The 17,722-nt window shown below is 32.6% G+C and overlaps 1 protein-coding gene across 1 annotated transcript in view; it reads right to left on the reverse strand.

Annotated features, from left to right (window-relative positions):
* Positions 1-2,687: 2,687 nt before the first annotated feature.
* The window catches only part of Kif5b (kinesin family member 5B), a 43,826-nt gene continuing 28,791 nt past the window's right edge, over positions 2,688-17,722 (reverse strand). Inside the window, exons 16-26 of the mRNA XM_026405164.2 lie at positions 14,522-14,710; positions 13,796-13,913; positions 13,289-13,350; positions 13,075-13,184; positions 12,264-12,365; positions 11,103-11,163; positions 10,905-10,976; positions 10,664-10,768; positions 9,494-9,710; positions 8,836-8,986; positions 2,688-5,384 (exon numbers count right to left, since the gene is read on the reverse strand). Coding sequence (XP_026260949.1) covers positions 8,856-8,986; positions 9,494-9,710; positions 10,664-10,768; positions 10,905-10,976; positions 11,103-11,163; positions 12,264-12,365; positions 13,075-13,184; positions 13,289-13,350; positions 13,796-13,913; positions 14,522-14,710 — 1,167 coding nt within the window. The 3' untranslated portion in view covers positions 2,688-5,384; positions 8,836-8,855. The remainder of the gene's footprint in view (positions 5,385-8,835; positions 8,987-9,493; positions 9,711-10,663; positions 10,769-10,904; positions 10,977-11,102; positions 11,164-12,263; positions 12,366-13,074; positions 13,185-13,288; positions 13,351-13,795; positions 13,914-14,521; positions 14,711-17,722) is intronic.

Genomic DNA, 17,722 nt, shown 5'->3' on the forward strand with positions numbered 1-17,722 from the left:
CTGGCTGTGGTCTATTCCCCACAGGCCCACCTACACCTAGGGTCTCCTTCACCAACCATTCCAGTTCACTATTTGTACCAGCAACCACTCCTCAGCCAACCTCTGGGAGCTTTCTTGGGTAACAAAGGTGACCCCCTCTCTGCAACACTGCAATGCTTCTCCTGTTGCCAGTTATGGATCATGCACTCACTTCCTTACTACCAGGCAGAGCCTTTGCACCATCATCCTTCAACCCTGCCACTGACACTGCTATGGACACCACCTCTCCTTCTAAGGCTCTGGTCTCCCACATTCTAGGGTGATTTCTGGTTCTGGGAAACTTTCACCCAGTGGTAGCACTGCCTTGGCTTATCTCCAAGGTGGGGTGCAGGAGGCACCCTTTAGTCAATAGCTAGGGTTCCTCTTGGGCAGTGACAGCACAACTTTTTCTTTTTGGGCATTCCAGGAACCCCAGAACAGGTTATGGGCTTAGCCTGACATAGCTCAATTGGTGAGTTGGGCAGCACAAGGCAGACAGAATTGGGCATATGATATCATCTCCAACCCCATTTGGAACATTTAACAGCTGGCCAGCCTTCCCCCGGAACCCAGGTATAGGTACAGTCACATGATCTGGCTAAGGACTTGCCAAGCACAGATGGCACTTCACTATTTGCCAGCATAACTCCAGTCCTGTGGGTCCTGCAGCTCACAAGAGTGGAGGGAATGCTGGGTTTGGCTCCCCATTCCAAGCCCTGGACCCAAGTCTGGAGACCAATCTAGACTGTGCTGGATCTGAGGCACCCCACACTGGAGCTTTATGGATACTCAATAAAGCCCCTTTAATGTCTAGCTTGGCTGATCTGAGCTCTAGGCTTTTCCTTGCATTTGGACCTAGCTCTGATGTCCACTACTAGTTCTCTCCTCCCTCCCTCCCATTGCTATCCTCCTTCTCTAATGATGTGCATAAAATCCTGTTGATTCTAGTTATCTCTCAGTTTCTGTATCTTCACTGATTTGAAGCAGTGGTGGAGAAAAAAGTGGCATGATGGGTGGTGATATTTGGCGCCAGACTTTTGACAAATGTTCTCAGTCCAGGAAAAAGGATGTGAATGTGCCACTTTTATGACAGCCGGGGCAAAGGGCCAGACAGGACTTCAAGTAATAGAGAGCAGGCTCTCTATTCTTCAGTGGTATAGCTCTTGAATATTTTGCCTGAATGGACTTCAATTTTCCATAATGATGTATGATAATCTTATTCCACTTTAAAAATACACACACACACACACACACTGTGTGTGTGTGTGTGTGTGTGTAGGTCCCTGCCCAGCTTTGCCTCTTTTCCACTTCCAGATCAACCACTTCTTTTTACCTCCAAATCTCTAATTATCAATGTATAAGCATTATCAATTTTCAAGTCACTACTATAGACTAGAATGGAACTTGATAGTAATATCAACAACCCTATCCACGTCACAATCTCCTTTTCTCCCAATTAGGTTGTATTGTGAATTTATTTCACAATCCAATGAAATAAAAATTACTGCTGAGCAGTGTAATATGATGACTTTTCCTTTCTATTTTTTTCTTAATGTTCTATGTACCAGTTATTTACTCAACCGTAAACTCCTCACCAAATATATAATTCTTCTCTAAATATGTTAATCAGTTTGTCAATTTTTGGTGAAAAATATATCTCTGGTAGCCTTCTTCCATGTGGACTGGTGGTTTTCTATGCAGTCATCTTGGTCATTCCCTTGTATTGCTGGGTCTTTCTTTTGTTCACATCTTCCTCTTAATCACTCATTTTGGTTGAGCAATAACTTTCCCAATAAAGGGCATAAAAAGTAAAATTTCTAAACCCTGACCTTGGATGTCTTAGAAATTTTACCCACCCTTTTACCAATTGAGGACAGAGAGACTTTTCCATCAGAATTTTGAAGGTATTGATCTATTTTCTTCTAGTTTCTGGCATCATATTATTAAGATTTTCCATCCTTTGTATGAAAAGTAGTTTTTTTATTGTAGGGTTTTTGTACTAAAATTCACAATGATAAACCTTAGTGTGGGGTTGAAAACTGATGGCCTTCAGTAAATTTCCTTGAATTATTTCACTAATCATTTCTTTGCTCTCCTCCCTCAGTTCTCTCTTTATAGGATGTCTATTATTCATACACGAGGCCTTTTGTTCTGGTCTTTTCTTTCCTATTTTCCATCTTCTCTGTTTTGTTTGTAGTACATTGTCAAAAAAAATTCCTCAACTTCATTTTCTAATCCTTCTATTGAGTTTTAAGTTTATATTTCAAGATGTTTTTAGTTTTCTGGATATTTCTTATTTTGTAATGGAGAAAAACTACTAATTTTTTACCTGAGAAATTAATGGCAATTCTTTAAAAAATGTTCTCCTCTCCTTTCATAGTCCCCCTTTCCAACATACTGGGTTGTTCTGTTTGCTTGTTTTGAGGCTACCTTTTACCCCAGATGTTCCTCAAATGTGTGGTGATCCTTGGCTATCTGAACATATTAAATAGGAAGATATGAAGCTGCCAGGAAGTAGTTGGAGTAGAATTCGTTTGTATTTATTCTTATATTTGTTGATAAAACAGACTCAGCTAAACAAAACAATTCACTACTTCTAGACTAAACGAGGAAAAACTACACCAAAGTAAAAAAACATAAGTGAGGCTGAAAATTCATTTCTAGCTCTTAATTTTTCAGCCTACCTGCTGTTTAAAAAGCTGCAATACATTAGTACTCAAAATTTATATGAACCAGTCACTATTCTGACAGGTCAGAGGGCCATCTATTAGTTCAGGTAAAATCAACCTGATACTCGAAATAGTTTTCAATAAAAAGTCATTATATTTCAAAAAAAATTTTCCTCTTTATTGAAACATAAAACACATTTACAGCATGCAGGTTAACTTAAAATTATATGGTGTCTTCCCAAACCAATTATCTTTGCATGTTTTTCAAGCACTGAAAATAAACCAACATATTCCACAGGTAGACTCAGACTCTATTCTGTCACCTCATGTCAAATTCAGAGTCACATACAAATTAAGAGTTATGCACAGTAGTCAGTTTCCTTAAGTTAAGCAAATAATTTAATTGATCACCATGAATAAATATTACTTTTATTTCATTGAGTTTATCTTCTGAACCATTACTCAATACCATTCAGAGTAACATTAATATATCCAGTCAAAAAAAAAAAAAAAAAGGACTGTAAATTGAAATAAGTGTCAATATTCTAGATGGTCAGACATTTCAATTTATGAGAGTAAATGCTATATTTAATGACCTACCATAACAAAAAGAACAGTTCACTGAAAACAATTTTTATGAAACTCCTGGTACACTTTATGAAATTTTGAAATTATAAATAGAAAAGAACCATTAAGATATTTAAAAAAACCTAACACTGTGTATTCTGAACCACATGCTAGTTACAATTCATTGTTTGTTACACAGCACCATACCCATGATACATCTTACAAGAAACTACTGTATTCAGACAAGAGAAAAAAAATTTTTTATGAATATTGCTAAAGAAGCAAGTTTTCACTTGAGAACAAAATATAAATGTCTATGTGAAAGCAGCCAAATGTCTCTCCATTTAAAAAACTATCACCACAAAGAGGCTTGTAGTACTTTCTTATCTGTAGTACTTATATTTCACTGCACCCAAGATTTCATCTCAATTTATGGAGTGTTTCTTTTAATCAATTCTAAAAGCAACAATCATTTTAAAGGCTGCAGACTACAACAGCAAGGATTTTTGATTGTTAAAAAAATAAATAAATAAATTTTTCTTTCAAATCAAAATTATTATAAAAGTGGAAATTACAATAGTTAAGGAAATAGAAAAATAAGCCAATTATGATCTGAGTCTTCTGACTATAGCTCCAAATTTAATAATACAAATATCTGTGTATAAAACTTTTTCAAAAAGTTAATTCTGCCAGCCATATCCTAATAACAGAATTCTCCAGTTTCTCTACATTCACTGCAAACTTCTGCTAATGTAGTTGTAGTCACTCCCCACCCCAATGGTGAAGCAAACATTGAAATCTCTTTCCTAAAATAACTGTTGACTTAGTATAATGATCTGAGGAAGAAGTGGCAAAAACTGGTACATAGTTTTATATAAACTATGTGTGTGTGTGTGTATATACACATACACATATATACATATATATGTGGATATATATATATATATGCACAAAATTATGGGCTATGGTCAACAATGTAATTTGTTTGAGGATTATTAGTGATTTGCAAACAATTCACTATTTCTAGACTAAACGAGAAATAAATTATAGTGTATGACTTAGTGTAGCAGGTTAAAAACACCTTTAGAGACTGTGACTAAAATTTACCTACACATCTTTAACTTCACTGTGTATCTGTCCTGTTTATTCATTTTCCCCTAAATTTTCATAGGCTAAAAATTTAGATCAGCCCATACAATAGCTAACAATATAAAATTGTTTAATTTTATAGTATCTTAATTCATTTTACTATATGAAAGATGACAAATTGATACCTGCCCAATTCTTATATCAGCTAGCAGGCTCATCAGAATGAAGCAAGGTATTTTCATTCCGTTAAGCTATGTTAAGCATAAATGAGGATGGGAGATAACTCCCTCTTAAACTGAGATTTACTTTTGATATGTAAAATATTTCTATTCAATAAGTGGGCAACAAGCATTTCAGAAGATAACAATCAAGTAGCCGTGCTCACTCAATCTCAAATGCCTACTTAGGGCAGTTGTAAGGTTTCAGTGCTTAAACAGCAATTTTCAGAAGCAAACACCAGAGATAATACAAATCATTTTAACCCTGATTTCACTTCAAGGGATTTTAAAATACAGTACTGACCTGATATATTTTGTGGACATGTAGTGTTGGAAGTGGTAAAATGTAAGACATTTAATCTAAAGATTCAATTTTCCCTTAAAAAAAAAAAAAGAAAGAAAGAAAGAAAAAGGAAGACATGTAATAGGAAAAGAAAAAGAGGAAGCAGTAGCAACCAGGTAACTTAAACAGAAACTCAAAACTAAACATCCATTAAAAAAGCAAATACAAAAAGCATAGTCCTACTAGGTATAGTTAGCTTGGCACAGTGAAGACTAATTTAAGACACAAAAGACAAACTGTGTAATAAATAGGGCCACAGTTGTAAACTGTCATTTTTTCTTCCTAAGACATCAAAATTGCACTCTAGTTGTGTTGGGAAGCAGCAGAGTTTCCAAGAAGAGCGGGTAGGAACAGCTGTACAGGCCAGGTATAATTTGTACATTTTAAAAAGTTATAGTTCTACAATCCCAAGGGGGTAGAAGTGACAGTCACTGAATGACTGATACTATGTCCTCTTCATACTTCAATTACTTTCAACACCTGACAATGAGAAAACGGGGAAAATTTTTTAGTTTTACAAAACTCATGTTTGAGACAATCATGAAGGAAATTAAATATGCCAACAGATTATGAACATTTTAGCCAACAGCTTTGACCACTTTTTAAAAGTTCAATCCTTTGGGGCTGAGATTGTGGCTCAGCAGTAGAGCGCTCACTTAGCATGTGTGAGGCCCTGGGTTCCATCCTCAGCAGCACATAAAAATAAATAAACAAAATAAAGGTATTATGTCCAACTATAACTGAAAAATATTTAAAAAATAAAATAAAAAGTTCAATCCTTTATGTTTTTTCCTCCTCAAATTAAAAGGTTGGCTAATTTTTAAAGCAATATACAGTCATTAGTGCACTCTGGTTTTTTTTTTTTTTTTTTTTTTTCAGTACTAGAGGCGATCTATCACTGAGCTATACACCCAGCCCTTTTCATTTTTTATTTTGAGGCTGACTCTTGCTAATAAGTTGCTGAAGCTAGTCTCAAACTTGTGATCCTCCTGAGTTGCAGAGATTACATGCATGAACCACCACACTTGGCCTGTTAGTGACATTCTTAAATCAAGGACCACTAACCAGCAACTAGTTGTCACATATTGGTAGCTATTAAAAAAAAAAAATGTGGGGAGAGAGGAGTGGAGGGATAGGCATAAACAAAAAACATAAAATGATAGGAAAAGAGATGGGTAAAATAAACAATTATAGTAGTTGTTCTCTGGAGTCATCTTCATACTAAATCGCTACTTATGCATTTAGCTAAAAAACTGTTCAAAGTGTGGTCCAAGACATAAGAAGTATCATGTAAAACTGAGAATTAAGGGTATTAGTATTATTAACATTGTCATCTTACCCCAAAATAAATACAATGTTTAAAAAAAATTATTTTTGGGTACCAGGAATTGAACCCAGGGGCCCCCAATCACTAAGCCACAACCCCTGCCCTTTAAGATTTTTTTAAATTTGAGACAGGGTCTTCCTAAGTTGCTTAGGGCCTCACCAAGTTAATGAGGCTGGCTTTGAACTTGTGATCCTTTTGCCTCAGCCTTCTGAGTAATGAAATGTGGGTTTTTTTTGAGGGGGATACTGGGAAATGACCTCAGGGACACTCCAACACTGAGCCATATCCCCAGCCCTATTTTGTATTTTATTTAGAGACAGGGTCTCACTGAGTTGCTTAGCACCTCACTTTTGCTGAGGCTGGCTTTGAACTTGTAATCCTTCAGCCTCAGCCTCCTGAGCTGCTGGGATTACAGGGTGTGCCAATGCACCCAGCTGAAATGTTTAACATTTTAAAAATAACTTAAAATCTTCTCTACAGAATTTTTAACTTTCAACAATTTATCACCTAAATACATCTTACATTCTTCCATCATGGTTGAAGATTGACTGGTATAAGAAACTAAGAACCACCATCCTTTGGAACAGCAATAAAACAAACCTATAAACAATGATACTGTTATTATAATTTTCAAATCTTCAAAACTGGGTTTAACTGGGTTACCTATCTCTATCATGGGCTAAACTGTTGCACATGTGTTAAGGTCAGTAGTATTTATTTAACTATGACTTAGTCCAGTCAGAAATGTGTACACTGAATCTAACCAATACTTTTGATATACATTTCAATACACAGAAAATAGAGGGGGATAGAGGAACAAGGCATATAAAACAATCAGACATATCCTGAAGGAAGTGTATACTCAGAATAAGTGGCCTAGTTCTCTTTAGTATGTCAGAGTCATTAAGAAGGGGGGTTATTCTAAATTAGTAGAGATGTAAGGGATAAAACTAAGTACACATTTGGATAAATTCAAATCCAGTTTTGGATTATACACTGTTCTAGAAAAATCAGCTGTATAGGATATTAAAACAAAAAAAAAAGAGAGAGGAGCTAGGGGTAGAGCACTTGCCTAGCATGTAAAAGGTTCTGAGTTCAATCTTCAGCCCTACAAAAATAAATAAAATAAAATAAATCCTAACATGGATTGGTATTAGACAATATTAAAAATGATTTTATTAGGTATCATTGTGGCTATGTTGAAAAAATAGTATTTTAGATTCATTAAATAATTAAATCATAAATCCATAATTTATTTTTATGCTGAAGAATTTTTTATAAAGTCAAAATGAGAAGGAAAGTAACCTAAAAAATTATTTGGCTCAAGTTTATAAAAGTATTGTCAGATTCAAACTTACATGAAATCGTAAGTCCACACTCTTTTCTTACATCTTTGGCTTTTAACCTTATATTGTATGGTCCAATTTTATATTAAATTGTTGGAAATGTGAATCCTTTAGTAGAATGCTTTATTCTTTACTCAGATTTAGGGACAGTATTATGCAAAATGCCAAAAACAAGTTAGATTAAGAGAAACTGGCCTGATTATTTGTCAGGACAGTAACAGTTAACCATAAAATTATCTAGTATTGCAGGCGTGAGGCACTGGGTTCAATCCTCAAAAAAATAAATAAAGGTATTGTGTCCATCTATAACTTAAAGGAAAAAAAAAGATCATAATGTATAAAGAAAGCTCTTCAAAGATATATCTAATTTATTGGGTAGTTCTTTTGATACTTTTCTTCTATTTTGATAATTTTTATCTTTCTCCAGGGAACAGATAGTACTTATATAATTAAAAAAAAAAATAAGTAGGGCTTGGGTTGTGGCTCAGTGACAGAGTACTTGCCTCGAATATGTGAGGCCCTGGGTTCCATCCTCAGCACCACATAAAAATAAATAAATAAACAAAATAAAGATATTTTAAAAAATAATAAAACTTGGAAATCTGTTAGATAAATCACCTACAATAGGTAAATGAAAAAATGAAAAACTCATAAAAAATGAAATATAAATGGACCAATAGATCATTAAGATGCTATTTCAGCTATTTTAATTAGAAGCTTAAAAACTATTAATACTCAATGCTACCAAAACTGCAACCAAATAGTATATCTGACTCATTGATTTTATGCAATCTTTCTAGGAAGCCTTAAATATATTCACACTTTGTAATTGCACTTCTGGCAATCTTCTGAAAGTAATCTAAAAGATGAGGGATGCTTCATACTTCAAATATCATATATAGAAATATCAGTTTTGGAAAATAACAAATATGAAAAAAATTATTATATTTCATTAAATTTTCAAGAAAAAGGAATAATTATAAACCATGGCTTACTCATTAGAGAGAATACCAAGAACTATTACAAATGATCCAATGTTAGGTTTAAAAGCAGTAAGAACTCAAATTTGTATAGTATGATCTGAATTTAAAAGAAAAAAGATTGGAAGAAACCATACTAAGTTCCTTCTATAATCATGAAAGGAAAAAATGACAGTAATATAAATTAAAAAAAAAAAGTCCAAAAGTCTGTTTAACAACCAACGGCTCAACACTTCCATGTACAGCTATGATTCAAAAGTCAGATATAAACTACAAACCTGTGAAGATGTGTAAATGTTTATACTTGTTTGCCTCCTCCTCCTCGTACAGCCACTGGCTGACTATTCTGAACAAATGCTCCTCCTCCACGAATTGCACTTGGATGAGTTGGAGAAGCTGCTGGATGTTGCCCAGGACGAATAGGTTTAGCTATTAAGAAACACAAAAACTGACTTAGAAAAAAGCTTAACACACGACTGCAGTGACTGTTTAGGTCTCCTTTTCCTTCTAAAGAATTCCCAATATATTTTGCCTTTTTGATTTCTCTCTTTCTGAACACATCCTTTTCTCCAGAACCTATACAATCCTTAGCTCCTTAAAACTCTTATTCCTGCAGCAGTAATTACTCTGAAACATGAAATAAACACTGATGGCTTATTTTCTTGTAATTTTCTTTTTGCTTTATTAATATTATCTATAGTTTCTCGTATCCCTAACCATTCTTGCTTGCATCTACTTATTTATCTACTTGTCCTAGTTATGTAGTTATTTCTCAATTTCTCTTTTCCTTCCTAAAGGTGTCACCCTGGAGAGCTATAAACAAAACACAAATACTACCATGAGAAGACATCAAATTTCAGATCATGTTCAACTACACAAAAGCATTTATACTTCAAAGTATTCATAGCTTAAAGGTTTTCAGTATGTTCTACTAACCAATCTGTGCAGAATGCCCTCTTCTGGCCATATTCTTTGACCTGACTGCTTCCTTTATGCGATCTACTTCTTGCTGATAACGTTTACGATCACGAGATGCATTTTCTTTGGCTTCTTTCAGTGCTGACTCCAAAGCTTTCACTCTCTCGGCTGTAGCTCTAAGTCGCTTCTCTAACTTAGGAAGTTCACAGCGAAGATCTGCATTATCCCGTACCAACTAAGGTATACAAACAAAATACAGATTCTAGCTTTAACAAGATGGTTTAAGAATAAGAGAATTTCAAAATTTCTTTTTAGAAAAGAAGTAAAACTACATTTTCTGTAAGGTTTTTCCATTTAGTTAGTTGAATTTAAGCATCAACATGCAACATTATAAATATTCATACCTACTTACACATATTTCTCCCAAAGATATACTTTCATTTAATTTGGGGGAAGAATGGATTGTTCCTTTCTCCTACTAAGCAAAAACAATAAAGTACACATAGTGATAGTGCATAGTGCTTTCTTCAGTGTTCAAAAGGTGAAATTAATATCCTTTTAGGATATTAAAGCACAAGTAAGTATAAACTTAGTGTGTCCCTTAATTAAGTATTGAAGATAAGTTTATCTTACTCTGGCGCTAGATAGCAATAAAGTTAAAAAAAAAATGGAGTGTGTTCAACTTTTTTAATTTTTTTTTATTAGCTACACATGACATTACAATGATCTTGGCAATTCATACATTTGAATCATTGGGGTATAAATTACTTTTTAATAGGTAATTTAAAATCATTTATCAAGCCATAATTTTAAAAATCAGGAAAAAACACAGAATTATTAAAAAAAAAAAAAAAGACTGCCTCATTATTTTAGATAGCAGGAGAGTAAATGTAAAAAGACCAAAAATGGGGATGATGATTCTATTTTAACTACAAATACTCACCTACCAAAAATTACTATAAAGAAATAAATAAAACTGACAGATCTAAAATCCTGCAGGGGAAATAAGAATACATGTTTTCACTGGCCTTGGCTGATATTAGGGTTGTTAATATGGCAATCTTTAGTGGTTTCTTTTTTATAATCACTTACTACAATGATGGAATAGCTCAGATTCTTACGACACTGAAAGATTAAAATACTTTGTACTTCAATCTTAAAATCTGTTACCACAAAATAAACTATTACCTGTTTGTGTACTTTAGTGAGTTGTTCAAGATTATTTTCAAGAAAGGAGATTTTTTGCTTTTGAGCAGCACTGCCTCCAGTGTCATCAGAATCGATCTCGGCACTCTGAGAAAAGAAGTTTGATAAATACTGTGAAAAAATTTAAAATCCCCCCCAAAATCTAAGCCTATCTACATAAATATGACAATGTAAAATCGTTTCACTGATGAATAAAAAATAACCACCTCAGCATTATTATTACCTTTTTAACTCTGGTAGCCAGGTCCTGAACAAAGAGCTTGCGCAGATTATGTAAAGTCTGAAGTTCTTTTGCCTTGAATTAAGAATAGCAATATTTTTGGAATTCAGTCTTTAAATTCAGGGAAAACACACACACACACACACACACACACACACACACACCCCTCCCCAATTCTACTCATTTTTACATTTTTCTTACCACAGTCTCTTCCAAACCCTTCAGGTCTTGTCTTGCTTGTTCTCGCCTATCTTGCATAACACTACAAGTAGAAGAATGTATTTTTTCAAGTTTGATTCTATAAATTCTAGTTTTATTTAACACAAGAGCTGAATCAAAATATTTTGTGAAAGAACTGATCATTAAATCCAAATAAATGAAATATACTTTAAGTTAATCCATATTGTATTTTCCAAAGAAATTTTTATATGCTTTATAACCTTTTACCTGGGAGGAGCAATTACTGGGGACTGGACCCAGGGGCTTTACCATTGTGCTCCATCACTAACCCTTCTTATTTTTTATTTTGACATAGGGTCTCCCTATGTTGCTTGGGGACTCACTGAATTGCTGAGGTGGGCTTCAAACTTGCAATCCTCCTATCTCGGCCTCCCGAGTTGCTGGGATTACAGGTGTGTGTCACCATGCCCAGAATTTTATATATTCTTTTAAATCGATAATTTTCACTTTGAAATATGCCACATATGTAGTATACTGCTACTTGACCAAAATGATACTGGTTAAACTGGTTAATTAATATATAATAGAGATTATAAACTGTCCAAAATTAACATTTTAAATTGAAATTATTCTTAGCAAAATTATGGCTGTAATTCAGCAGAATATTTATAAAATCTTCTCTGAACTGGTTGATGGTGTAACAATCTCAACAGTAATTCACTGTAAATCGTCTTAGAAATTCAAGAAATGTGAAAAATTATAGCCACAAGTTTTTTATCTGCTCAGATTCTGGAAAACTGAACATTAACTCAGTAAATGAGAAAAAGTCAACAGTGAAAACCTGTTTGAAAAGATAAGGTTAAAATAATAATTTTCCTTTAATAAAATCAAATTTGACAAAATGTCAGTTTTTGTGGCAGGTATCAAAATTTTCTATACTACTGTCATGTTTTAGGTTTATTTTTATAATGGCTCCTGAAGTAATATGACAACAAAGAAATCGTAAGTAGGTTGATAACAGGACTCTAAATCTTGACTACACTGAAATATAACATTGCTTTCACTGAAGTACAAGTGTATATTGCAAGCTTTTAGATATAAATCAACTCAGAAGACTGATATTAACTACATACATAACATATACAGTTTTATTTTAAAATTTTAATGAAAACAATTACTCACGTAAGTTCATGTAATTTTCTGCTCTTTTCCTGATCTGTAGCTTTCAGCTTCTCATGTTCTACTCTTAGACGTTCTTGCTCTAACATCATTTTCTGGTTTTGGCTAACAAAAGAAAAGAAATATAAGCTCAATTTCAATTTTCTGGATGTCATTGTCACAATTTTTTGAAGGCTAAAATTATATAATTACAGGCCTCCTCTGTTATCCCATCAGGGCAGAAAGGAAGGGGACATGCCTAGTTAGAGCCATATGATATTTTTCATATTTTGATTTAATGATTTTATTCAAGAAATCCCTATTCCTGCTTCCATTACGCATTAATACAACACCCACATGTCCCAAATTTGTCACCACTTTGTTTTTTACTCTCCTACGGTTCCTACTTAAATGGTTGCAAACCTCTAATGTATTCAGTCTATGGGTATGAATCTGATTATGGAAGTAGGCAAAATGTACTCTATATAAACAGAAATGACAATTTCTACTAAAACATTAGCATTTTAAATCCCACCATTCCCAGGTAAAGACTTTTCTCAAATGACTCAGAAATTATCTATTTGTTATAATGAGTTTAGTTTAACATAGATTTCTTTTTTCTTTTTACTGAATATTTTGATAAAATGACCTAAATTTTCAAGAATTTGACCAGGAACTTAGATGTTTTATTCATAAGTATGAAAATTCCTTATTTCTCAAGTAAAAAATCTATAGGTTTCTAAGATTGTCAGTTGGAATTTATTATTTCATCCTGCTTAAACAACCACTGTTTATGAATTAATTTATTCTAAGAAAGAAACAGTATAATACTTACTCTTGAAGATCAGTTATAAGTTTTTCCTTTGCCTCAACTTCATCTCTCAAACTACTGATTTGTTTTTGATGAGTTTCTCTGTGACTCTGGATTTGTTGTTCAACAGCTTGCTAACATTTTCAGAAAAAAAATAAAGATATTAAAAAGAGACTAATAAAAACTATTAATAATGATAGACTAAAGCCATTAGAATCAAATGTAACATCAGACTTGCCTTAACTTCATTTGCAGTCTGAACCTTATTTAAGTGCTCTTTTTCCATCTCATGGACTTTTTCTGTTTGGGTAAGGAAGAAAAGAATGAAATAAACCTTCTAGTTTCTCACCAAGCCAAGGAAACAAATGGGTTGTGTTATATTTTTCTTAGCAGTCCTCCAATCAATGATATGTTGACTAGTACCCTTAGTTATATCCGTTGTGCTGATAATATGGAAGGGAAATAAAATAGCCTCTCAGATCCCTATATTAAGATTTAAACACATACATGCGCACGTACATACTCTCTTTCTCTACATAACTTTGTGGGACATTCCTAGATTGGCCATTTATATATTCTAACACAATTTTAAAAAATATTTTAAAGTCATGTTAAAGTATTATGATTTGCTTATCATTCCAAGTTATCTATATTCCTACCATTTTCTTTATAAGTATACAACATTTACATTAAAGTAAAAAAGGATTAATATAGATATAACTCATAGATAATTGAAAGATAATACCTTGTGCTCGGAGCTGGACTAATTCTTCACTGAGACAATCAACAGATTCTTCCAGCTGTCTTTTCTTTTGCTCCACATTTTGAAGGTATTCAGTCAATGACTTAATTTTGGCTTCATGCTTTCGAGAAAAAAATATACTGATATGAAGTGGAAAAACTATCTCATGCACACATTTTGTTATAAATATTTTCAAGGAAATAAGTTTTACTAATATATGTAAATGTATAATAGATCTGAAGGTATTTCACTCTAGAATGTTCAGGTACCAGATTTAAAACATTAAAGAATTTATTCAATTCAATGGTTACATGTATAGCTATGCCAGTTGTAAACTAAAGCAATGAAAGATTACAATATAATATTTTTCTCACTACCTCCATTTAATGTCATCCACTTCCCTTTGTGAATAATTCCTATCTTGGTGAATGACCCATTACTCAGCAGCCAAAATGGAAAACTGGTGCCCTGCAATCCTGCCCATTCTGAAATTCTTCTAGTCTTTAATGGTCATAACAGTCATATCTTTAAATATACTTATTGTATATACATATTGGCAAATATAAACTAGTTAAGTCATTCAAGTTATTATACTATAGTGAGATTAGGTAAACAACTTGATTAAATTAAGGTTTTGATTTAGTTACTGGCAATTTGATTAGTTACAGAAGCACAATTTATATCTGTTTGTTTAAAAAATAAAGAAATTTTGTTCTGTAACACACATACCTGAGAGATACGAAGCTGGCATGCTGCTAACTCCTTTTCATTTTCTTCCATTTTTTTGTTGCTCTCAGTTTGTGTGCTTTCTAATTGTTTGCAGCGTTTCACCATTGTTTTTACTTCTGACTTCATTTTGCTAATGTACAGTCTTGCAACAGTGAACTCTTCATCTATCATGCCAGTTCCCTCAGGTTGCTGTGAGATAAAAATGAAATAAAACTTAAAGCCCAAAATATTCAAGTTTGTGTTTTCTTATTAGACTTGAAAGTCTGCAATTTTTTATAATTACTCTTTTAATAAAGGGCAAGAGCTTACTTTTTCCTTTCCTACTTTGAACCCTGAAATAATATTAATCTATGCCTACAAAACAAAAAAAAAAAGAATATAAACATGAACATACTGATGCATTATACCTCTTTCAACTTCTGTATTTCTTCTTCACAGGACCTCTTCTGTAAAATCATTAATATGCAACTTAAGTTTAAAACTTAATAAGGGTGCTTAGGGAGGGAAAAGAAGACTTTTAAGCTTAATAGGAGGAACCATGGTTACTTCTGTAACTTTTACAGATTTTATTACAAAATTATTAGTGGAATTTGGAAAAGAAGAAAAAAATTTTTTGTTTTTTTTGTTTTTTGGGTTTTGTGGTTGTTGATGATATGAATGTCAAGAAAAACTCCTGGAACTAATAAGCCATTATAGCAAGGTTGCAGGATACAAGGTTGATGTATAAGTAAACTGTTTTCCATATATCAACAATGAATAACTAGAATTTGAAATTAAAAAATACAATGTCATTTTCATTAGCACCAAAGAATAGAAAAAACAATATTTAAGTGTAAGTCTAACATAATATGTAGAAGATCTACATATAGAAACACCAAACACTGATGAAAGAATATATTCCCATCAAAATCACAGAAAGCTATTTTGTGAATATTGACAAACTGACTTTGAAATCTGTAAGTAGAGTCAAAGATCCTGAATAATGAACAGAATGCTAAAGAAGAACAAAGACTGACACTAAAGATTTACTGTAAAGCTTCAATAATCAAGATAGTACAGTAGTCTCTCTTTCCTAGGGAAATATATTTTAAGATGTTCCACACATGCCTGAAACCAGATATTACTTAACTTTGTATGTGCCAAGTTTTTTCCTATAAATATATACCTATGATAAAGTTTAATTTATATAGTGGGCATAGTAAGAGACTGACAACAACAGTAAAATAACAATTATAATTATATACTGTAAAAAGTTACTAAAAACTTATGGTTTAGTTATGAAAATTTTTACTTAATATTTTCACACTATGGTTTACTGCAAGTAACTGAAACTTTGGAAAGCAAAACCATGAAGAGGAAAAGACAAAAGTATTGACAAAAGAAAAGATAATTGTGTCAATGGAATAGCAGAGAGAACACAGGAATAGACCCACACAAATATAGTAAATAAGATCTCTAACAAAAGATAGTCTTTTAAACAAATGATGCCATAACCACACATCCACACACAAAATAATGAAACCTAATGCTTAATTCTGAATGGATCACAGACCTGAATGTAAATACAAAACTAAAAAATTTTTAGACAATAAAAAAGAGAAAATATAGGTGACCTTGGGTTTGGGGGTAAATATTTAAATATAATACAAAAAATGCAATCAATGAAAGAAAAAAAAGGTTAATTTGGAATTCACTAAAATTAAAAATTGCTGCTCTATAAAAGACATTGTTAAGAGAAATAAGATAAGACACAGACTAGAGAAGTATTGTAAAACACTATTTGATAAAAGACTCATAATCAAAATGTACAAAGAATTCTGAAAATTCAACAAAAACCCAAATAACCCAACTACAAATTAAAATAACAATGACCTAACCTTATACATTAAGAAAATAGCTAATATCAAAAAAAACAAATAATATTAAATGATGGTGAGGATCTGAAACAAGAACTCAATTAATTGCTGGGAGGAAGGTAAAATGCTATAGCTATTTTAGAATACAGTATGGGAGTTTCCAAACATATAATCCAGCAGTCACACTCAAAATCACACTGCTGGATATTTTTACCCAATTGAATTGAGAACCTTATCCATAGAAACCCTGCACATGAATATTTATGGCAGCTTTATGCATAATTCAAAAAGTAGAAGCCACTGAGTAGGTGAATAGATAAGTTATTCATAAATTGTAATATTATTCAGTAATAAAAGAAATAAATTATTGCACAATGAAAAGACATGAAAGAATCACAAATGAAAGGTAGTTTGAAAAGCTTACAGTGTGATTTCAACTATATAACATTTTGGAAATGAGAAACACAGATCTTGTAAAAACATAAGTCTCGGGGGTAGGGGTGAATAGGTTAAAAAAAGCATGGGGGTAGTGAAAGTATTCTATTTGATACTATAATGATGTAATGATGGAGCTATCATATACAATTTTTATTCATACAAATGTAAAACAAAGATTGAATTGTTATATGGAAAAAAATGTAGAGGCTAACAGGAAAATATAAATGTGTAAATGGTACAATTACTGAGGATCCTCATTTTAAAAAATTTTTATCCAAGTACCTATTTGCAAGACTGACATTCAAAAAACACTATAAATGGCATAGTGAATAAAGGAGTCAAGTAATCAGGGAACCTATACTCTATCTCTGGCTCTGCCACTAAACATAAGCTACTTCTATTTATTTCTCTAACTTTATCATTTTTTCACTTAGATTATGATTACTTGAACACAAAATGGAAAGGCTTTTTTTTTCTTAAAAGAAGTACTTTAATATATAAAGCAAATTTTGAACAACCCCATTCTAGTGTTTAATGAAAAGAAGTCAATCTTTTCCATTCCCAGAGGTCCCTACATATCTCTGTATCTCATATAACTTCACCATAAACAGGATAAGGCAGAATGTTCAGACTGATGGTAAAGAGAGTGTAAAGTAAGTCACCCATAATTTAATAATACCTTTCCTTTGTTTCAAAGGTAAGTCAATGAAGAAATGACCAGATATTCGAAAGGTCACAAGAATCCTTGCCTTCATCAACAAAAATCAACTTTAAACAATAAACAAATGGAAAGAATGTGTGTTCCATATAAAAAAACCTTTATCTTCATTTCTAACTCTTGTTAAACTTGACTTTTTGTAGGCGCTCACTATAAACCCAAGTACAAGCTCATTTTCCATGTTATTAT

Source organism: Urocitellus parryii, chromosome 9 (genome assembly GCF_045843805.1).
Source record: "Urocitellus parryii isolate mUroPar1 chromosome 9, mUroPar1.hap1, whole genome shotgun sequence".
NCBI lineage: Eukaryota > Metazoa > Chordata > Mammalia > Rodentia > Sciuridae > Urocitellus > Urocitellus parryii.